This window comes from Perca flavescens, chromosome 1 (genome assembly GCF_004354835.1).
Source record: "Perca flavescens isolate YP-PL-M2 chromosome 1, PFLA_1.0, whole genome shotgun sequence".
In the NCBI taxonomy this organism is placed as follows: domain Eukaryota; kingdom Metazoa; phylum Chordata; class Actinopteri; order Perciformes; family Percidae; genus Perca; species Perca flavescens.
The window spans coordinates 18,867,320-18,890,953 of NC_041331.1; the positions used below are offsets into that span (position 1 = coordinate 18,867,320).

General features: G+C 37.1%; 1 protein-coding gene across 4 annotated transcripts in view; it reads left to right on the forward strand.

The window, feature by feature from the left end:
• LOC114555081 (protein diaphanous homolog 3) overlaps positions 1-23,634 on the forward strand; it is a 192,194-nt gene that overhangs the window by 43,849 nt on the left and 124,711 nt on the right. For 3 of the 4 annotated variants that reach the window (XM_028577187.1, XM_028577211.1, XM_028577203.1), the window contains 6 exons: positions 3,355-3,473; positions 3,568-3,632; positions 4,617-4,721; positions 6,612-6,926; positions 10,282-10,396; positions 20,105-20,113. In XM_028577187.1, coding sequence (XP_028432988.1) covers positions 3,355-3,473; positions 3,568-3,632; positions 4,617-4,721; positions 6,612-6,926; positions 10,282-10,396; positions 20,105-20,113 — 728 coding nt within the window. The remainder of the gene's footprint in view (positions 1-3,354; positions 3,474-3,567; positions 3,633-4,616; positions 4,722-6,611; positions 6,927-10,281; positions 10,397-20,104; positions 20,114-23,634) is intronic. The other variant, XM_028577195.1, reaches the window with a different exon arrangement.

Here is a 23,634-nt window from a genome sequence, read left to right on the forward strand (position 1 = left end):
AGGAAGAGGTGGAAGGCAGTGTCCCTGATTTATTGCGGTTTGTAAGCCTCAAAGTATTAGTTAATGATTTGGCGTAGAGAGATTTGGACTCTCAGCGGCATTGTGTTCAGATAATGAGCAGATTAAACGGACACTTTCCCTTTAACTTGGAATAGCACTGCGGCTCCCAGCCTTGCATGCCATCTGTTATAATAAGCTGTCTCTTATTGTGACATGCCCTTGGTTATTGTGTGATCAGTGCATTCAACAGAGCCATTTGAAGCAATTTAACTGCAATTACTTAGCAACTGGTAATAGGTTGGTGTGTATTACTCAGTACCATCAAAACCGTTCTTATATTAAGGTGTAAGTGGTGTATAAATTAGAGTTTTTAAGTTGTAGTAGTTCCAAAGAAACCAAAAGCCCCTAACTTGTGTAACATCCTGCTGACCATATTACAATTCCAAGAATCAAGACACTTAGCCTTTTGTATTTTTTTTTTTTTTTCCATATTTTTTATGGAATACGTGCTGTATATCTGTTCACTTGGAACACAGTCTCTGTCCCTTGTCTGTCCTCTGTTTAGCCCCACCATTCCTGTTTTCTTACATTTTTCCCTATTAGCGTTTTGTCCACCCATTTCCTTCTAAATGGCTGTAATATTGGCGGGAGTCGAGATTTGGTGTTGGAGAGAGATGTGGGTCCGTGTACTTGGCGGCCAACGGATTTTCGTTTTGAAAGGAAAAAAACAAAAACGAGAAACGGCCAGTTTCCCAATTACCATTAGTAAATAGGAAAACAAAAAACGGAAAACAACCCATTATTCGTTTTTTGTTTTGATATTAAAAAACGGAAAACGAAAAACTATCTCGTTATCCGATTTTCTTTGATGTGTTTGTAGATGGAACTCGGAAATTAAATTGTGTGTATAAATCTTATTCCTTGTTCATTTTTTTTTTTGACCCGAAGCGATCGTAGGTAGTAAGTGGCTTTTTTTTTTTTTTTTTTTTTTTTTATCTGCTATTTCTTCTCTCTTATGTAAGGTGTTTGTCTGTTGTCTGTGATGACATTTCATTTACTGTACCAGGCCAAGGTTGGTTGTTACTATTGTTCAATAAAAAATAAATTAAAAAAAAGGTAGTAAGCGGCTGCATACCCGGAAATCATTTGGACATCAATGAGACCCATAAGACCATGGACAGTTAGAATGATACGGATGTAAAAATGTTTTTAGACGAATATGCTAGTTGCGTAGATAGCAGCTGCGTTGGGTTCACAGTTTGGAACGATACGGGGTTTTCTGAGAGGAGTGTGCGGAGGTGGTGTGCTCAGCAGGGACTTGTGGCGAAACACAAGTTGACTTTTATTATGAAGCGGTCACAGGAGATTAGCGCTGACTGCTCTCATTTATCAAAAATGAGTCTACACAACAAGACAACCATCATAGTCTAATAATAATAATGAAGCGAAAACATTTTTTTTACTCTTTTCACTTCTGCTGATTTATTTAAATCTAAAAATTGCATAGACATAGCCCTAGTCTGCATATCGCTTTTAATATGCAAATATTAAAAGCATTTCACTGGCGAAACACAAGTTGACTTTTATTATGAAGTGCAGGAGATTCATCAAAAATGAGTCTACACAACAAGACAACCATCATAGTCTAATAATAATAATAATAATAATAATAATGTGCGGAGGTGGTGTGCTCAGCAGGGACTTGTCAGGGACTTCTGTCCTGACGGCCATCTTGAAGTTGAAATCGCTGAAGGTATTGCTGAGGCAAGTTTTTCTTTTTTTATCAATCGCCGTTTACTGCTTTTGTTAAACATACAAATGAATGCTACTCTTAAAGTAAATAAAAAGCTGACCACCACAGCTAGGCCGATATGCAGACTAGGGCTAGGTCTATGCAATTTTTAGATTTAAATAAATCAGCAGAAGTGAAAAGAGTAAAAAAAAATGTTCTACTTAAGTAAAAGTACTGTTACTTTGTTGTTTACTCAAGTACAAGTAAAATAGTAAAAGTAGCTAATTTAAAATGTAGTTACTTAGTTACTTTTTTAACCTCCAAAAATCACATTTATATTGATTTTATATCTTATTTATACTAATTATATCCCTGTTTGTTTGTTTGTCTTTTGCGATTTGATAAGGGAAAGCCATATCATGGTTTCGATTTTAGTTTGTCTGACAGATATTTGCCAAAGCAATGGCGCAAAACAACGTTAGACCTTTTATGTGAAAATGAGAAATTTTGAAAATGTTTTCGCTTCATTATTATTATTATTATTATTAGACTATGATGGTTGTCTTGTTGTGTAGACTCATTTTTGATGAATGAGAGGAGTCGGCGCTAATCTCCTGTGACCACTTCATAATAAAAGTCAACTTGTGTTTCGCCACATTCCCTGCTGATCACACCACCTCCACACACTCCTCTCAGAAACCCCCGTATCGTTCCACCCAACGCAGCTGCTATATCCCCACAAGACATCCCATTCTTTCGGTTTTCTAATATAAAACTAGCATATTCGTCTAAAAACATTTTTACGTCCGTATCATTCTAACTGTCCATGGTCTCATGGGTCTCATTGATGTCCAAATGCTTTCCGGGTATGCAGCCGCTTACTACCTACGATCGCTTCCGGGTCACGAAAAAAATGAATGAGGAATAAGATTTATACACACGATTTAATTTCCGAGTTCCATCTACAAACACATCAAAGAAAATCGGATAACGAGATAGTTTTTCGTTTTCCGTTTTTTAATATCAAAACAAAAAACGAATAATGGGTTGTTTTCCGTTTTTTGTTTTCCTATTTACTAATGGTAATTGGGAAACTGGCCGTTTCTCGTTTTTGTTTTTTTCCTTTCAAAACGAAAATCCGTTGGCCGCCAAGTACACGGACCGATGTGTAAGAACTCAGGATAGATCTGATTTTCATGTCAACCGCATTTTAGGATGATGTTGTTTGAGCATGTAAATGTGATGCTCTGTATCACCTGGTTTAAAATGCACCTGTTGTGTGAACATCATACTTTGATTTGACTCACCAATCCATCATTATGGTAAGTAGCCCTGACTTATAGCCTCCTGTAATGTTTAGAATATCTATTATGCAATGACTCTGATTGGTTGTTGGAAGTTGTTGGTATATGCCACATTATACCTTCTCACTAACCCTGCTTTTCCTGCAGACAGTTCAGTTCCTCTGACACCTGAATCTGTCCAGATAACCGCTCTTTGTACAAATGCATAGACACAACGGAATAAAAGTATGAAATTAAATCAAATAAAAGGTATGTTTGTTCTACTGTTTTTTTCTCACTGCCTCTTGAACTATTTTCCCCTCTTATCCTGACTCTCAGGCCCCAGTACTTTAAGATCATTGAGGAGTGTGTGTCTCAAATTGTGCTCCACCGTAGCGGCACTGACCCAGACTTCAGTTACCGCAAGCGCCTAGATGTGGACTTCAGCCACCTCTTAGGCAAGTCATAACTTCTGGTAGTTGATTTGCGTTAGAGCTATATCAATAAGACATCAATTATTTTCATTTGTTTCATCTGTTTTTTTGTTTTCAGAGGTGTGTGTAGACAAAGCTCGAACTGACGAGTATGAACAGAGAGCTTCAGACCTGGCAGAGAAGGCAAGTGTTGAGAAAAAAAAACCATATCCAATACACTACCTGGCCAAAACAAAGCCTACTAACACATGCAAGCATTTATTTTGATTTGTTCTAATCTGTTTACAAAATAAAATATTAACACTGTGAACTAAACATGACACTGCCAATTCCCTTGGGCTTGGGTTATAAGCCTAATAATTCAACATCTTAGCAGTAACTTGAGAGACATTTGCAGTTCATTTGCAGTCATCCCTTAGCAGAAATGGCTTTAAATGCTCTAATTCTTTTCCAAAAACTGAAAAATAGCTATTTTTAAAAGTGAGCATTGCAGGACGTGACATTGCTATAAAATAATGAGATTATTATTACCTTTTTAAAATATTACAATCAAGGAAACTAAACATTTTTGTAATGCAAGTTAAAGAGTATTTGTTGTTAATAACAACTGTACATATCCTCTAGATTTTTCAGTTTGAGAACTGTGATATGGAAAAACCCATTCTTACCATATCAAACTAGATAAATGATAAGTTTCTTCCCTACTTTTTATTGTGTACTACAGCTTAAGGTCCATCTTTTTTATGTTCATGGCAAAGACGTAGGTTAAATAGGAGTTTGCAAATGTATCTTACTACAACAAGTTTGAGCAAGAACAGTAATGTTTTTGTCATAACACACAATCAGACACACGAGTGGTTGTGAAACGTGTGAGGTAAGATGCGTTGGCTGCTGTGATTATTTTAAGTCAGGGTAGCAGCAGGTTGTAGATCCTGATTAGAAGGATGGGCTCACTGATTGACGTGTGTGTATGGGACTAAAAGGTTTTATTAATGAATGGGTGTTAAAATTGAATCAGTAACTGAAGGCAATCAAGGTCAAATGAATATTGATTTTATAAAGTAATTACACCATTAGACTTAAACGTTTAAGCAATACTGCTTATGTTAATGAATTTAATATCAGCGTGTGTATGCGTGTAATTTGGATACATGTTTCTCTTTTAAGTTTGAAGAGGAGTTTCTAAGCAGACAGGAGGCACAAGCTCAGCTGGTTAAGTGTGATGAAAAAATAGCTGAACTCCAAGCAGAGCTGCAGGCCTTCAGGTCCCAGGTAAATTACCTATTTCTTTTCAATGTCATTTTTATTTTTTTTGTAAATTGTGTTAATTGTTTAAGGTGATGTTAGAAAACACTACATTTGATTACTCAAAAAAAAAAACTAAATCTAGAATAGATATGCAATTCAATTTTCTTTTCTTACTTTCCATTATGATTTTCTTGTTATTTTGGGGTGCTGCTAAGATGGTGGTTGGGATTTTATCCAATGGAGCCTGCATTTTGGGTTGACATGGAGGCTCTACTGGCTAGCTGACACTAAATCTAATGAGAACGCTGACAAGTCCTCCATGTTGGCCATTTCTGATTCTCTGATCTTATCCCATAAGAGGAAATTGTTCTAAAAGCAATTTATTCTGACAACCCCCTTCAAACCCACTACTGGGCCTTTTTATACCCCCCCCCCCCGAAACACTCCAGAGAGTTGCTCCCATGCCCTGGCACTGCAAGATAACTACACATTCAGAGAGGAGAGGAGAACTTCATTTCTATTTTCCTGATAATTTTTCAATTTGAGTTAGCAAACACAGAATGAATACTCAAATAGTACCTTGGTTCAAATGACGGTGGTACATGTAGCCAATGCTACACACACACACACACACACACACACACACACACACACACACACACACACACACACACACGTTAATTCAACAAAGAAGTTCTTTCCTCTAGAGGCAGTGGCAGAGTGCCCAGGGCTGACCTTTAGGTTGAGTCTTTAATCTAAAACTGGTGCATGGATCAATAAGCCATTTTCTCTGTATGATACAATTTACGAAACTTTGTGAGGGGGGGAGGGAGGGAGTCATTGTGGGTAGGTTCTGGACAGAATCTGGATCGTCTATGAGCATTTGGCCTCTACTGGATGGTACACCTCCGTTATCCGTAGAACAGTGGTATTAGAGAGGAAAGCATACTGGGCTGCACACTTGGCAGATGCTGTAATTTGTTTTAGCTCTCTCCAGTTTCAGTCATTTTTTTTTCTTTGCAATGCGAGTCCACTGTTCATTTTATTTATCCGGTGAAGGGTTTCTTGAGCACTGCTCCACACTCTGAAAAATAATGCACTTTTAGTAACCATCAAACTCTTATGTAATCAAGTTTATATTTGCTGGAACCAAGCTAAAAGAATAAAAATATGCCGATGAGGCAAGCAAGAAGACAGCTATGCAAAATAATTATCTGACTTAAGTGATTAAAAAAATTAATGCTTTGAAAAGGCAATTTTTATATATATATATATATATATATATATATATATATATATATATATATATATATATATATATATATATATATATATATATATATATTTATATATATATATATATATATATATATATATATATATATATATATATATTTATTTATTTATTTTTTTTTTTTTTGCAGTACATTCACACAGTTACCAATTTACAACAGTTGTGTAACAGTTACATTAACACCTGTCCAGTACAACCATAGTGTTATTTGTTGTTATTATGAATAAATTCCCCGAAGAGACCAAGATCAAGAATTACTTGATTTTAGTAACTGACATCATCACCAGTACAGTATGACTTCATAAAGTTTTTTGAATAGTTTTGGATGTCAGTAGATTTCTCTGGAGCCATTTATTATACTTTGGCTACATGGATAATATGTGTCATTATAATAAACTGGGAGTTGGTGATTGATATTTGGTGATAAGAGTGAAATCACTCGTCAACCCTGTATTTAAGTGCCTGGCTCCAGGGAAACTCAATAGTGCTTCTTTGTTCTGGGCATTTATTTGCCAATGTTGTTGTTACAAGATTTTTTTTATTTTTTTTTTTATTTTAGGCTACCATTTGCATTTTTGATAGTTGTTCAGATACATTTTATTTCCTCTCTTCCTTTCCAGTTTGGAGCTGTACCTGTGGGTCTGTCCTCTGCCCATGTTGGACAGGCGTCCTCTTCCTCAGCATTCTCATCTGGGCCTCCACCCCCTGCTGCAGCAGCTGGGATGCCAGCTCCCCCTCCTCCGCCTCCTTTGCCTGGTTGTCATGCCCCACCTCCCCCGCCTGGAGTGCCTCCTCCATTTGGTGCCCCCCCTCCACCCCCTCTAGAGTTTGGGGGTGGTCTAGGCTCCCCCACCCACCATGCACTGCCTTTTGGCCTCAGGCCTAAGAAGGATTTCAAGCCTGAGACCTCCATGAAACGCCTCAACTGGTCCAAGGTAATACACTGCAAGGTGTTTCTTATATTTAAACACCCCTTTTTCACACAATGCAGTCTAATATACCACTAGCTAAAGTCTCAAAAAATACTATTGAGTCAAATCAACACCCCACTGACAAAGTGAATAACATTTAACCCTTAATTTTTTACAAATGAAGGATTTATTCCTAGGCTATTTCAGTATATTAAGAGGTGTATCTCCTACCTGATAACTGGTAGTTTTACAGATTTCTATATTGAGTGATCTACAGTATGAAGAGAAATATTAAAGATGTTTTCCCAGTGTGCTGGATTATGGTTAACAACAAGTTTAGGACAAGAAACTGAAAATTTAGGCCAGGTATTTATAGTGGCCCTTTTCTCTGGTCTGTGTTCCTTTGTTCCTGATGTTCATTGGCAGCACCTGAACAGTACAGATGTTTTTTCTAAGAATGAAACAACAACTTCCTAGCTCTGTGCCAAGCAAGTAATAATTGAAAATAACAGATGATCAGATGCTGTTGTCAAAGCAGCCTTAGTGGTACCTCTACAGATGTTGTTCTCTGCAGAGCGATTTTAGTTCACACCACAAGTGATATTAGTTTGTGGTTTGATTAATAATGTATTCTCAGATGTACATCGGTACAGGTGTTCAGCAAACTAAACCATATGCTTGAAATTCCAAAGTGAAATGAGGAGGACCTGTCTTATGGCACAGCTGTACGAAACCCCCACATATGGTTATGTTTGGGACAAAGCTGTTCGGAAACTTCTAACTTCTTCAGTAATATGACTTTAAACTTTCAACTCTTGCTGAGGGGCTTGGCCAGTTTTAGAGTAGAATAGTGACAAAACCATTTTTGATAGACCGAAAGACCCCCAAACAACCTAGCAGCAGCAAAGCCTTGCCATGCTATTGGCTTTTCACTTTCTCATAAGTACTGTGTTAGCAAACAGGGCCACATGGGCATCCCATTAGTGCCAAGTTTCACCTGACCCCAGTGGAACCTTAAAGTCCTGGTTAGGCAAAAATAATTGTGTTCTGAGTCTGTCACACCAGAGAAAAAGTGTGTTATCAACCATCCAGCCAAATCTGAAAAAATAATAGCTGAAGGCACAGCGAGAACGAGTGCCGCTCCTCTGCAACATTCTATGGTTAGCAGCTAACCCAGTAACACACACACAGGCTATGGTAGGACATCACACCCTCTGAGCCGAAAAAGAGTCTGTTAACATGTTTTCAACGAGTATTTTTTAACATGCATAAAGTATTTAGAAAGAAATCACAAATTTTGCTTTACCCAGATTTTAAGTCAAATATTCACAAGTATTTCATCAAGACTTTGGTCCACCAAGTTGTCCAATAAATGCACTAAAGGCTACCGAAATATGTAATGATAATTATTAAGCTTTAAGATGCTCCAAAATATGCACTATAAACAAATGAATTGTTATGTAGATGAAGAAGAGTGATTACACTCAACTTCTGCTATTTAGAAATGATCAGTATAGATATATTAATTAACAGAATTTAACTTTCATTAAATTAACCTTGGATAGCCAATTCATGAATTTAGTCTCAATTCTGGAGGTTGATACGGAGTTCGGAGTTATTTGTCTATGTGCCCCTTGGTATTTGAGTTAATAGTGCAACGGAGGAAGATATGTGCCCTTTTTAGCACATGAAGATTGAAATATTACAGAATAACAATTGAAATAACTTGCATTTATCAAACTAACAACTTCAGTGTAGCTCTTACAAAAATACAGGTGATGTGACCTGCAGCACTCCACACACCACCGTTGAGCGGTCAGCTCGCCGCCTCTCAAAATCTGACAAATCTTTTAAACTGACCTTTGTCGATCTGAAATGAAGACAGATTCAGCAACTGCATGGTATATTTCTTGCTTAAAATGTTTTCAGAAACACGTTTCGGTGAAGATGAGATCGTATTCACAACGAGACGCCATTAGAGTCTGTTTAGAAATTCGAGAGCAGCCAGCCCCACGTGACACGTTTGTCCAATCATCTGCCATGTGTTGCGTTTGTCACGCTCATCCCGCTCGTCATTTAAGTGTAAGTGTTTGGCAGTAAGTGGTTTGTGCACATTAGAAGTGTATTGACGAACCGCGCTACGCACACACGTTCCGAACCGAGACAAGCGAACCGTACGGTTGGGATGTTTTTTCATGAACCGTACCACCCAATGCATTGTTTTTGTGCCTAACAAAAGTATTCAGAGTAAAGAAACTAAAAAGAAAAAGTAAAAAGCAGGTGCTAATACATCAACCAAGAATGTAAATGCCAATATTCCCTTTAATTGGGAGGGTAACATTTGTAACTAGGGCTGCACAATATCGTTTTATCGTCATTGCAATTTCAACTGGCGCAATAAACATATTGCCCAAGACTGCGACATATCGCAATACTGAAAATATCAGTAGAAAACTGCACTTTAAAATGGAGCTGTCATTGTGCAATATTCAACAATGTTATCGCATATTACATATTTTTCTCATATCGTGCAGACCTAGTTGTAACCTTGGAATATGACGGGTTTTAAATGTCAATATACGTTTACAACAGCAGATGGCGACAAATCGCAAACCGCCTCGCAGCGAGGATGACGAGCTGGTGGAACCAGAGCATGGTAGTGACGATAGTGACAGTGAACTGCAGCTCAGGCTGCATATTTCTGTCCGACCTAGAGAGTAGTAACCTAGCCCTACCAGAACACGATGGGCATTTTGTATTTTATGTCCAAACCCGTCCTAAGCCTGACACAGTTAATGCACACTGAAGCACTGAGTGCGGCTCGGGACACATACACCTATTTCTGTCCATGTGTCTCTCTGGGGACACTCTTTGAAGCTGTGCAGAAATCAACAGACACTATATTTTTACTACAAAGAACTTAACCAGCCTAATTGGTATTAGAAATAGGCCTTTACTTTCATTTTTTTTTTTTTTTTTTTTTAAGGTAAATACCATTTGATTTTATTTAAAAGATGTTAAAAACAACAGCCTACCTTGGTTTATTCAATGTGTTTTTAATATAATTATTTTCAAATAAAATTATTTTCTTTATAAAAACAAGATTTGCTCTTCAAAAAATATTTTTTCTAAAAGTGAGTCTTGAAAAAGAGGCGGTCGTCTTACAATCAGGTCAATGTGGTTTTTACTTTGGGAACTTACTTGAAGCAAGTTAATTTGGAATAGTCTTTTGTAGCTTTTGTATCAGTGACTAATATCTGATTCTCATGATGTGTTTTCTTTATATTGACATTTTCCTCTGTAGCCTCTATACAGTAATCTGTAAAATACTTAACCATGTGTTGACTAAATGTGCTGAACTGTCGATGTCTGTTTTTAGATTCGTCCCCAGGAAATGTCAGATGGCTGTTTCTGGGTGCGGGCTGATGAGAACCAATATGCAAAACCAGAGTTACTGTGCAGAGTTGCTCTCACTTTTTGTTCACAAAGAACAGGTCAGACTCTCACTACATTTTTTTTCTACTTATTTTATTGAATGTCCATCTGCCTGACTTCTGCACTTTTATTCTGAGATGACTTTGATGTTTTATGTTTTTAACTTAATATTACATAATATATTTCTAAAGCAATGATCTTTATTTTCACCTTTCAGGACATTTCCAAACATTTCTTTTTGTACATATATTATTCTGTACAGTATGTTTCTACTCAGAACCTACTTTTTTTTCCTCTTCACTTACTCCTCTGTCTCGCTGTACATACTTTCTGGCTCATGACTGTGGTTTATTGGCTTTTTTTCAGTGTGGTGCTAGGTAGCAGGGTTTCTTAGTTGAGCTGGAGTGGTAAAACAAGGAAGGTGAATGTGTTTTGTTTTTGCGTTGTGCGTGCGTAGATCTATGCTTGAGAGTAATTGGCTATGTGTCTTCATTGAAGAGGAATTGCATGAAAAAGATACAGACAAGTGTGTGAGTGCTAATATCAACCCTCTAGGCTACTGTTAGTAAACAAACCGCTTTATATCACCTTAAGTGAATGGATAGTGAGATATGCATGACAGAAGTCATCACTTGATTTGGTCCAATTTCCTCTGCTGTTGTAAGCGTAGGAGGAGGTCTTATAAAAGCTAAATGAACTAGAATGCAGATTTCTTTTCAATGCCTCATTCATTTAAAGTTTCCTTTGCCAAAACCATTCTATAATATCTTTGAATTTAGTCATAACACATTTATATTAAGACAGGAACAACAATATTCAAATAATGCCTAACTCCATCTGAATAGACCACATGTTTAGTGTCTCTTACATCTCCCATCTTCCTCCCTTTTCAGTAGTTTTAGTACGGTCTCGAAAATATCACTTAGCAGTCAGCAGTCCTTGCTGAATCAGAGTCCCCAAGGTTGCCATGCTGTTTTGGATTTTGTTGGGCCATTTTGACTATTCCCAGTGGTAATGGTGCATGATAAGACACCATACAGTTACATCTTTACACATTAGTATGGCTGGCAAGATCTGGAATATTCATGTACAAGGTTGTTGGAATGATTAAAGCCAGAGCAGGAGGTATGGGATGTTATCAGTCTTGTCCTCTCCTGTGCGTGGTCTATTAATCCCTTCTCTGTTGATTTATTCACATGTCTTGTGTTTTCTTTCTTGTCTTGTCACTGACTCAGCTAGCTTATGCCAATTTGAATTATTCATCCAGGTGTTATCTACCTGTCACAACTCTATGCTGCTCCTCTCAAGGCACACAAGACCCCCCCCCTACTCACCAGTACACCCTTGTTCCCTACCGTCAAGGTGTTGAATAATGGAGGCAATCTAAATGGCAAACAGGTAGACAGTTAAGTGTTCTCTGGAGAGGACAAAGGAAGGATGTCCACCAGCAGACCATTTTACTTACACACACACACACACACACACACACACACACACACACACACACACACACACACACACACACACACACACACACACACACACACACACACACACACACACACACACACACACACACACACACACACACACACACACGTATTTTACAGTAATCCTGAAACACATTTCTTATCATATGGAAGGAGGCACACAAAAGCACTGTAACACATTTTGACTAAGTCCAACCTTTCTCATGGTTTGAGTCCATTCTCTTCGTTGTGTTTCTCCCTGTTTCCTCCCATCCTAGTGGAGGTTGTAGAGCAGCATGACTGGTGGGTTACGCTCTTTAACCCAGTTGCTACTGCTGCTGTGTGCCAGTGAGTGCACATGTATGCATACATGCAAATGGTCTTGTCATTTTATTAACTCAGCCATGTAGCATCATGTTTCATCTCACTTAAGAGCAGCAGCATCTGGATCAGCATTAAACATTAAAAAGGACACAGTATGAAACAACATTCACTCAGTTTTTCTTATTAAATATTCATTTATTTCCCTTGAAACTTCCTTATTCTTTCGTGATGTTGTGCCTCTTGCTGTTGTTTTCTAAGAGAATGCCTGCCATCCTGTAAACAAACTGCTGAGTTTGGATGGGGACTTGGAACAGTTTGTTTTGAGACCATAACAGTTGTATTTTTGGCAGACTTAATCAAGTGTAAATAAAAATACAGCGATACAGTGATATTATTTTTTTTAATTATTATTATTCAAAGTGTTAAGAGAAGGCTGGGACTACACATTCCACCAGAATTTATAGTACTGCATTTGGAGGAGTGAACACACACATTTATATGAATAAGTAGACATTATATTCATTCATTATATGGCTCCTCTGTTTATCTATTCAGGGTTGGATCTTCAATAGTTTGTTTTTGGTAAAGGGTCAGAGCCACTTCAACACATCTCCTTAGAGAGAAAATTGCAATAAATGGGTGTTTTTACTTTTGAGCAAGCAGGTTAGAGCAAACAAAATTAAATAAGACTGTACTGAATAATCCAAGTTGATTACTGTGCTTGTCTCTCAAGCCTCTACTCATTAGCTGTAAACCTTTTAATACAAATGCCCTGTCCTAATCAATAAAAATCAATGCAACCTTTCAATTAGGGACAAAACAGTGAGAGGATGTTACTCTGTAATGTGTGTAAGGTTATGTCTTTAGTCTAATGGAGCAATTGCAGAGTAGTTTTAAGGACATGAGAAACGAGAGCCAATTTTGTTTGTTAGAGCGGGTAAAAAGAAGTAACTAGAATGGAAATGTATAAGTTGTGGGTTGGCTTGCGGTGTTGTTGATGTTGATTTATCATGTGGCCATTTGAAAGGTTGCATTCTACTGGATTCCTACCCTAGACTTTTTCTCTCATTCTCTTAGCTTGCCTTTTAGCATTCACAGTATCACACATTACTTCCACACAGTATATTTTCTTTGACAAACTATTTTGCAAGATTGTTATTTACTTGTCTCCTCATAATGCTCTTCCCAAATCTGTTAGATGAAAAACAACTGATGGGCAAGATCAGTTCCTGTTATTGACTCAACCAAAATAACCCTTAATTATTGGGCCTGAAAAGAGCTGCACAGATCAATCGATTTTGTCTGTAAATTGCTTTTCAAGTCCTTCAGAAACAGTCAGATAAAAAAAACAAAAAAAAACAGGTGGTTCCACTAAAATTCAGGTAATTTATATATATATATATTTTTTATATGAATATGTATTATATTACAACCTAAATTTACAAGAAAGAGAGAGATTGTAATCCAGAGTGAGGGACTCCTTCTTTTTCTTTATTTTGATGTCTTTGAGTTTCCTGTCTGTATGTGGTCCATTTTTATAAACTTCTCTTTGGTTGTTTTCAGCTTTAGAGTAATTGTGTTCCAGTAAAGTCCTCACAGCATATGTATCACCTTGACACAGCCGGTGTCCTCTTTCAACTTCTATTAGATGGTTTCCTTTTCCTCTACCCTTAGCACTGCCAGGCATTCAACACTTAATGAGTCTTTGTAAGTTTTCATCCGGCTACGGAACTGTTGAAGGATTTCTGTTCAGCAGCTAAAGTTAACTAAATGTTCTCTACTAAAGCTATTGACTCTAAACAAGAACAATCCTTTAGATGTCCTATAATGAGCACTCATTTCTCTTTGCATCCTTATTTCGTGGCCCTTTTTTTACTGAGTATGATAACCTCAGCACTTGACTACACCTCAAATTATTCTACTCATTGGTATAGTTGTGTATTTTGGACTCATTAGTGCAAGGAGTAGTACAGCAGATGTCTGCACATTTGGAAAATCTGGTTGTATATTCGTTAACCGTTTAAATTCTTTTTCTCCAAGTTACAATGAAAGGACATTTATATGCAGCTCACATTTTATGTAGAATTCAATAAAAAAAGCAATTAGGCTCCGTGAGAGAGATCATTTTAGTGGGTCAATGCTGTGGTTGCATTGTTGGAATTTTGTGAACTTTTGCAACAGCTGAGTTTTTTTTCCAAATGACCTTTAGAGATGTACAACAGGTACCGAAAATGAAATGAACACAAGAAACTCAATTGCCAATTTAAACAACAATTCAATACTCTGCCAGTTTCTTAGACTGCAAAGGTAGCTACAATATGACTCAAGGCAGCACTTAGAGTTCTAGTGGATTATGTAATTTAGTACAACTTGAAAAGTATCCAATGCATAATTATGCAGTGTCAAGTAGACAGAAGTGTTGAAATTGAAAGGGTATATAGCCCGAATAAAAGGTGCCACTGCAGTTTTGACTTGTTTTGCTTACTGGATAATACTAGACTTGCTGACTCACTGCTATTAACCACACTATTGTCAGGTTACCTTGTAACTTGTTACTTTAACTCTTAACTTTGTCTTTGGTTGCTCATGTATTGTTTGTATTTACTCCTATTCTTGTTCTGGCTATATATACCTCCATATTATTATGTTTTACTTCCCTATTTATTTGCACTTATTTCTGTTTTTGTGCTGCTGCAACCCTTGAAGTTTTCCCCTGGGGATCAATTAAGTCTTATCTTGTTAAAAAATCTGTATAGTTACATACTTAATCAGGTGCTTTTCGCTTCCATGTACATGAATGTCAACCACCGATATTCACGCACCCGATAACACATGCACACAAACGGAGCCGGTTTAGTACATGCTGCAAGGAAGAAAAAAAAAAACCTGCAGGAGAGACAGGGAATATATATCAAGTCTAATTGTGACCTGCTACAGTAAATCGATGCTGGTGGTCAGATTGGATTGTACATTGCCGCAGGATTTCCTATTTCCTCACTCATTAAAAAGAAAGGTACTCTTCCTGTGTTGTTAATTATGACACCCATCCTGTGTACAAATAAAAGGACGGTCTGGGTGTGCACGCCCACTCAAGTGCTCTTTTCATTATCGCCTACGTGCATGAACACACACAAACACACTTAAGTTTGCATCAGAAGGAGACTTTTTATACCGGTTTGCCAAAAAAAACAAAAACATAATAATTTGCTACCATTTGCCACATTTAGATATAACCAATGAATATGCATCTCACGATTTTAGAGCCGCAGAGGATGGATTTTGAGAGGATGGATTTTGAGGCCAAGACAGAATTCTGAATTTATTGTAGAGATAATTAACTCGCTATATTTCCTTATTTAATATTCTTATTAAATCATATATTATTCATCATAATGTTCATATCTGAATTAACTTTTGAAATTTGTTTGTCTTATTTCTAGGGCTGTGCACGATTGAAGAACTTCTTAGTCGACTAACACTCATTCAATTGCACCGATTAATCGATTAGTTGATTTAATCGTCAGATCTGTAAATCTGAGTTTCTCCGCAAAGAGTCATGCAAAAGCACCACTTTAATTCTTGTGTTTACCAGAGATATGCTTGTACGTTTCTTGGAAATAAGTCATTCAGCATGAAAAAAGCATCAAACATGACTAATGGACTAAAGAAATCTAAGTTGACTAAGACCAAAACGACCGACTAGTCGACTAATCCAGAGGTCTCCAACGTTTTTTAAGCCAAGGACCCCTTAACTTAAAGAGAGACGGATCAGGGACCCCCTACTACATATATTGTATAAAATGAAGTTGCATATTAATCTGGTCCTACAATAACTTTTAGGGCAGCCTAAAGCATTTATAGATACCTTTTTTGCATAAAATACTAAGCTGACTATATTGCTGACTATATAGCCTTTAAATTGTTGGCATGGTTTTAATTAGTGACTACATTATTGGCCAGTAAGCCTATCATCAGTGGTGATTTATATTTGCTAATAATATGTTGTAATCATGTTAAGAAGTTTAAATTTTGAAAATAAAAATGTTCAAAAATTAACAATAATTTGGAGGCCCCCCTGCAGTAACTCTGAGGACCCCCTAGGGGTCCCGGAGCCCCTGTTGAAGATCCCTGGACTAATCGACTATGGAGCAGCCCTAGTATTTACATAGAAAATAGTTAACTGATTAAAATCCTTTTTTTATTAAATGCTGAGGCGGTTACTACAGCCAGCACATCATATGAGTAAACTAGGCCTGTCCGCGACTAAAGAAATTCTTAGTCGACTAACACTTATAGGATTTTGTCGACTAATCGATTAGTTGATTTAATTGACAGAGCTGTGCGCTTTGAGAGGTGGTTAAGACTAGAAAAGCACAATATAAATGTAGTTAATTAACCATCTGTAAAACTGAGTTTCTCCACAATTAATCCTGCAAAAGCACCACTTTAAATCTTGTGTTTACCATAAATGTGCTCAGAAGTTTTTTGGAAATAAGTAATTAAGCATGAATAAGCATAAAAAATGACTAATCGACTAAAGAAATCTTATTCGACTGAGACCAAAACGACTGATTAGTCGACTAATCGACTAAGAGGTGGCAGCCCTACTTATTTCACCTTAAACTAGAGCTACTGGATTCCACCGGGCGCAGCTAATCGCTGCCACTCTATGGAGAAACAAGCTTTTTGGACATCTTATAAGGGTTTTAAGCTGCTGTGTTATTTGTAAAAGATGGATCATCTTGTTCGAAGATCATATCTTATTTTAAGTAATCTTACCAAGTGAATTTTTAGTTGTCCCATTGGCAGATTGTTTTACACATTACAAGCAAAAAACACCTTGTAATTATTGTTTTCTTAACTTATTTTTGAAGTGGCCTTTTTTTCCCAGTGTACACAGAGCAGATCGAGCCGGGCAGTAGATAGGGAAGTGAAAGCACCGCGTAGGTGCATTGCTCCGTTCCGGTCAACAACCGATTTTGCTCCTCTGCTTTTTTCTAATCAACCTTAGAGCTGTCAGTCGGGTCTCCCTCGTTTTCTCTTCCCTTGTGACATCCATGTTAGGGCCTGTCTTGTTAAATTGGTTTTGGGCTTTTGTTTTACCAACTAGCATATTTTTTTTCCACACATTGTGCAGCAGTGCTGTAGAGTTGTAATACAATGCAGTCCTCTATTACAGCCTGCTGCGGTTACAAGTACAACGTAGCTGTGAATCATTGATGTGGTCAGAGGTTCAACAGACTTACCGGTATACCTTTCAACCCATAGATGTCAGTGCAATAATGCTTTTCCCCATACAAGATTTAGTGTGAAATTGCTTTAAAGTGCTCCTTAACTGAAAGCTCAGACAGGAAATCCAACTAATGCCTGGCTGTTCTTTTGGATCATTTTCTACTTCTCCGTTCCTGTCTGCTTTCTCTTGCAACACAGCTGCTGTTCTGCGAGAGTTGATGCATGGAAGTGGACAGCTTGCTTTGTGTAAGATGAAATAGCTGTAGACTAGTGTATTATAAAATATATAATTATAAATAATAAAACTTCCCAACAACTCTTCAAAGCATGAGAAAGAGGAGGTTTGGATTGAGTCCGTGTATAGTAGAGGAAATGTCAGGAACTCATCCAGCCCTTCACCATTTCTCATGCTAACCCTTTTGAGGTGAGCAATGTCAGGCATATTGGAAGGAACACGTTTGAAGAATTCTTTTTCTCTCAAAAGGTAGTCAGACTTCCTGAGAGAGGGAAAGTAGATTTTAACAGAGCCACCACTGTTGATGCTGCTGCCACTGCTTGTGCTCTTTGAAAAGTGGTCTTCTGACCATTCAGGGATTCTTTTAAAGTCACTTACCAATGCTGTACCGTTTTGCGATAAACTAATGGCGATAGTTATTATAATATCTACTGGTTTTGCCATTAAATAACTACCATAACTTATGAGCACACATACATGTTTCCTTATTCGTCTGACCTCACCATACAGTCTGTCCCTGCTTCTTTCTCTCTACACTTCCTGTCAGGGCCTGGTCTGTTCCAGCCAATGCAACTCTAGGAATATACAGTTCTGTTTCTGCCTACTGGCTTCCTGAGACGTTATTGTCATCATGTAGTATACAGCTGAAAGGTTATATTAGTTTATTTCATACAGATTCAATCTCCTATCTTCTGTGGCAATTTTCCCATAAACATAGATAATATGACTTGTAAACCTGACATAAATGGATGTCTAGGACAATATTTATGCATTATTATTTGTTGCATTTCTTTTCCCAACACCGGAACAATTTTAATATACATTTGAGCACCTGTCCTGTTTGGGGAGTTGTCATCCGTCACACATTCACTCACAAATGCTGGGTCCTTATCTACTTTTATAAAGACAGGGTGCTTGCACAGGTCATTTGGGTTATCATTTTTAAGCCACTGAAAACATAGATTAAATTAAATTGTAAATAAAAATAGGAATGTCCTATTTTTCGACTACAAACTCTTCTACACCCTAAACTGTTCTATTGCGATCTGTAATCCGCCTATAGAGGGCTGAGAGGGCAAAACCAAATTAATGGTCACAATTTGTATCTACAAGCTGAATTCTCTCTCTTTTTTTTTTTTACTTGCATCAGGTTATAAAATACATTTTGGAGAAGAAAAAAAAACTATAGAGGTATACATGGTTCTACAACAATATTTCTGACTAATTATCTGATTGACACAAAACCAATTTTGCTTGGATATGAGATTTTCAGGGAACATATGCTGTGAATTGTACAAGCAAGAAGCATCTCTCATCTCTCTTTTTTTTTATAATGCACCAGGTTAATAGAAAACATCTTAAACTTTTCTTCTGGTCTATGCTAAATGCGCCCTGTCCTCCCAAACACACAAACTCTCACACCCGCAAACGCACAGTAGCTAATACTCACACGTGTTTCCTTCGCTGCGAAAAGACGGTTAGTTGTGCTTTGTTCTATGGGCATCGATCACATAGTGGTCCAAAAAAGGAAGTGCTATATGACAGAAGTCATTCACGTAGCTTTCAGGTTGAGAATGAATAGTGAGGGGTTAACCAAAGTTAATCATTAGATGCTTGAGTGAGGGTTGTTTCATTGTGATTAATAATCACATATTATAAATTAAGTATAGCTAATGATGCTCCGATCTCTGCCTTTGAACGCTTTAATTGCAGCCTTTGTGCTTACTGGCTCATACACTGAGGGGTAGAGAGGAGTCCTTCTTCTAAGAGCTTCATCAAGAAACTTCAAAAGAGCAAGACCCAAAAGTAGCATAAGCTGCAGCGCTATTGTAATTCATTGTAACAAATTGTCTGCTAACCCGTGTAGTGAGTTAACAGTGAAGTGACTACAAAAATCAGCATTTTTATGGTTAGGTCTTTCATGAATGCACACATACTGTGCTCTGTTTATGGAAGTGTTTTTTTTTTTTTTTTTCTTTTAATGCATGAGGACTTGGGCAGTGGATTTTATTTTGGTAGAAAATAGTCCCACGCATCAAAGAATTTCATGTCACTGAGAAAATAGTTTTACGTGTTTCAAGCTTGTGGAAGTTCTTTTTTTCACAAATACAACTCAGAATATACAGTCTCATTTCTCCAACCTTTCAAATCCTATTCTATACACACAAGTCACACACGTTTTAGGATTGTGAGAAACTGTAACTCTGCTCTGTTTCTACTTTTGACAAGTCCGTTATTGTGAAATTGTTTATAACCATGATACTTTTTCTCTTAATGCATACAAATGTCGCTCTATGGACTAACATATTGCAATACTTTCGGTTGTCTCTCTGTTGACAAAAAAAAATTTCTGAAATAATGCTTACTTCAAAAAGCACTAACAGATTTTCTTCTTTCTCCCATTTGCTTGGTCTCTGTTTCCCTTCCCTTCTCTTGCTTTTTCTTAATTTTGCTCTTGCAATTTCTGCTTGGCTGCATGATCTTCCTTCATATTTGCTCTGGAACAGAAACCAAGGGTGAGTAGTTTTTTGTTTCACTCAGTTTACAGTAGCAGTTTTAGTTGTCTCCATGCTTAAATTTCAGATTTTGTGAAATTGTAACCTAAGACATAACCGCTTTTTTAAACTACCTATTAAGGATAGCTTAACCCCTTCTGGTATTTGTACTGAAATGACAGTGACCTGGTGGGATTTGTGTGCAATATTAGAAAAAGGATAAACCAAAAATACTCCACATTAGCAGACAATGATTGCATTAAATTATTTGCGTGTGAAAATGGCCCTCAGCCTGATCTGGCTGTACTATCAGACTACTATGTACTACACTTGTTGACTGCTAAACACATTGATTCAATTCACCTTGCACTTTGTTTTTTTTGCGGTGTGATAACTTCTACTGCTTGCACCTTTTTTAAATCAGCTGGAGCATTCATCCTGTTAGCTCTGAACAGGAGTGTTCAAGGTTTATAAGATTGTGTGGCACATGGGATGGACTGCAGGGCTCGAGAGTGCGACCAATTTGGTCGCAAATGCGACCAAAATTTGAAAGGGTGTGACTAAGATTTTTTCTAGGTCGCACCGGTGCACCTAACGTCCTCGCATCCGCTGCCTCTCCACTAACGAAGCGATGTCGTTTATATCGATATGGTTTAATGTTGCGTTACATGACCCATGTAAAGGAAAGGGCCGCAGGTCGGAGTCAAACCTCTATATTTACCAACTGAGCTATCCGGGCGTCCTCTTTCTCTTTTAATCAGTCTGTTATTGTTGTTGAAAGCTTATGATATATTTTTTTTTTTTTTTTTTTTTTTTTTTTTTTTTTTTTTAATATATCCCAGGCTATTTATTTTAGATAACTTTCATTTACATGTGTTGCAGCTGTATATTTTCAAACTGGTAAAGGAAACCCTGTCTTTGCATTTTATTTTAATCACAATCTGTTTTAATAAAAGAGCTTGTGAAAAGTGGCTTTGACTTAAAACTTAACATTTAGCCCACTTTGTAAAAAAAAAATACAGAGCTATATATTGTGTATCGCCATTCAGCGTTACGGCGATGCAAGGAAAAATTTGGGTGCACCTAAATTTTGTGCTGGTGCACCTAAATAAAAAAAGTTAGGCGCACCAGTGCAACCAAGGCAAAAAGTTAGTGTGGAGCCCTGGACTACATTTCACAAAGTAGTTCAAAGCTTTCTTTCTTTCACATCTGACCTGACATTGCCTTAATTCCTTTAACAAGGAGTACCGTATGTGGGCTGTGTTCAGATTTTGTACTGACAGGAAGCTCAGAATTAGGAATTTCTCATTTTGAAACAGGTGATTGTGTTGGTGGCCTTGCCCTAAGCTCCTGTGAAGCAGTTGAAGAGTTATGAATGACATTTCTGTTTCTTTCATTTTGTATCACCTTTATACTTGCCTGAGGTTTATGCCATTGCCTTAAAGCAAAAGTCATAGGGCTAGTTATGATTCGGTAAAGGTAATATAAATTCTGTCTTATTTCTCGGATGTGTTGATACTCAGACAGAGCTTTACAATTGGTGACATTGGTTAGCGATTGACCATTGTTGGGTTGAACATGGAAAGGCTGCTCTGGAATATTTTCAGCTAATTTGAAGCTCATCTGCTCAAACTTTCAGTTTTGGTTATAAGGCTCTCCTCCTGGTTACCACTGTAGGCCATGGTTCATGTATTGCCATAGCAACCTGATTGGTTAATAGGGGTGTGGGAAAAAATCGATACAGCATAGTATCTCAATATTTTCCGTGGCAATACTGTATCGATACACAGACGCCAAGTATCGATCTATTATTATATATGTGTTGGTCAGTTTGTCTTGACAATCCCATTTTGCAGCAATACAATGGAAGTGAGATGACCAAACACAGAAATGTATCTTTTTAGATAAAACCGATGTTGACAAAGTTTTCTTTTGGGGACATAATTTGAAATTTGGAAAAATTTGACGTTGGAAAAAAGGTAATAAATTGCAATATATGGCAGAATATTGCAATATCTTTAAAATAGCAATAATATTGTATTGTGACATAAGTATCGTGATGATATCATATCGTGAGTCCTCTGGTGATTCCCACCCCTGGTGGTTAATTGATTTATGATAGAGAATTTCCATCAATCCAAATTGACCCTTTTATGATTTTTCAAAAGAATTTAACTTCAACCTACCTGTGGTTGACCACATTCATTTAGGTGAAACGGTAAGAAGAAGAACAGTATTTAAATGGAACATTTAGACACATTGAAAAAAAATTGTGATCAAGCCATACAATTTTGACACAACCATGTGTTTCCCCTTTTGGAATGGCTTTAGTGTCACAGTAACTAACCGTACTTGTATTTGCTATATCATATAACTGATTACTTCTTTGATCCATACAGTTTTAATCACTTACTTTGTTCTCAGCCTTTTCTCTTATTAGAACAGAAAAAAATAAATAATAAAAAGGCAAAAAACAACAAGAAAAAGTAGTGAGTGGACACCCAGAGAGGACGCTGACAGCTTTCAGAACTTTCAGCGGTTTCTGTGATTTCACTGGTAGCCTCCAGTGAAGCTTTTTCAGATCATCAGTGTCAATAGATGTAGATAAAACATGTATAGCAGAGCTTTCCTGTGGGTGTTTGCAAGAAGAGAGTGTTAAAGAAAAATCACAGCATGTTTTAGAGACACTGGCAGGTGGGAATTGAGGAATATGTGGAACCTGTCTCCCTTTTTACTGTACTAGTTGTCATATCTCGTCTTTTGTATATGTTCAGCAGCAGTGAGGTTACTTTATTAAAGGTTAACGTAAAGGGGCACCAGTGGAAACAAACCAGTAGAGTGCCGCCTCTCTTTGTTCAGTTTTAAAACAAAAGTATAAAACAAAACAAAAATTCAGCTCTCTGTGAAAACTAAGATGGGATGGAGCCGATGAATGGGGCTGCTTAAGTTACACAATAAGCTATATCTATATGTATTAGGATACATTCATTGGTGGCTTTGTTTAATACATGGGACTTACTCCGGCCTTGGCCTTTAAATGAAGAGTGTACTATACTACTTGGCTGTTCATTGTATCTGACCAATATATAGTATATTCAATCTCATTTTCTCTCATTTTCATCAGTTATCAAATGCTTTTTTAGCATTTTGCAAAGCATATTTACATTTTAAAAGGCTATTCAATTTCACCTTGTTTGGATTATTATTGCTGTATATCGCATCATTTTACAGTTTCTTTCCCAAAACATCAATTCAGCTATATATTTTTTGTACAAACAAGCATCATAATGTAATAGTAACATAAACTGTGGAGTGAAATTGTGTTGGAGAATATTACACAGTGTTGCTGTAGCGCTTTGGGTAATGTCTGAAAGAAATGTGAAATACTTGTTCCTCGACTTTAATACCTGGGTCTATGTGCCAGTACCACACATGTATGGTATATATAAATATAGCATATATTTACCATGCTCCCACTTCGACCTCAATACAGTGCACATTTGCTTTTTAAGACCTTTGCTTTGGATCCAATTTATTTCTTA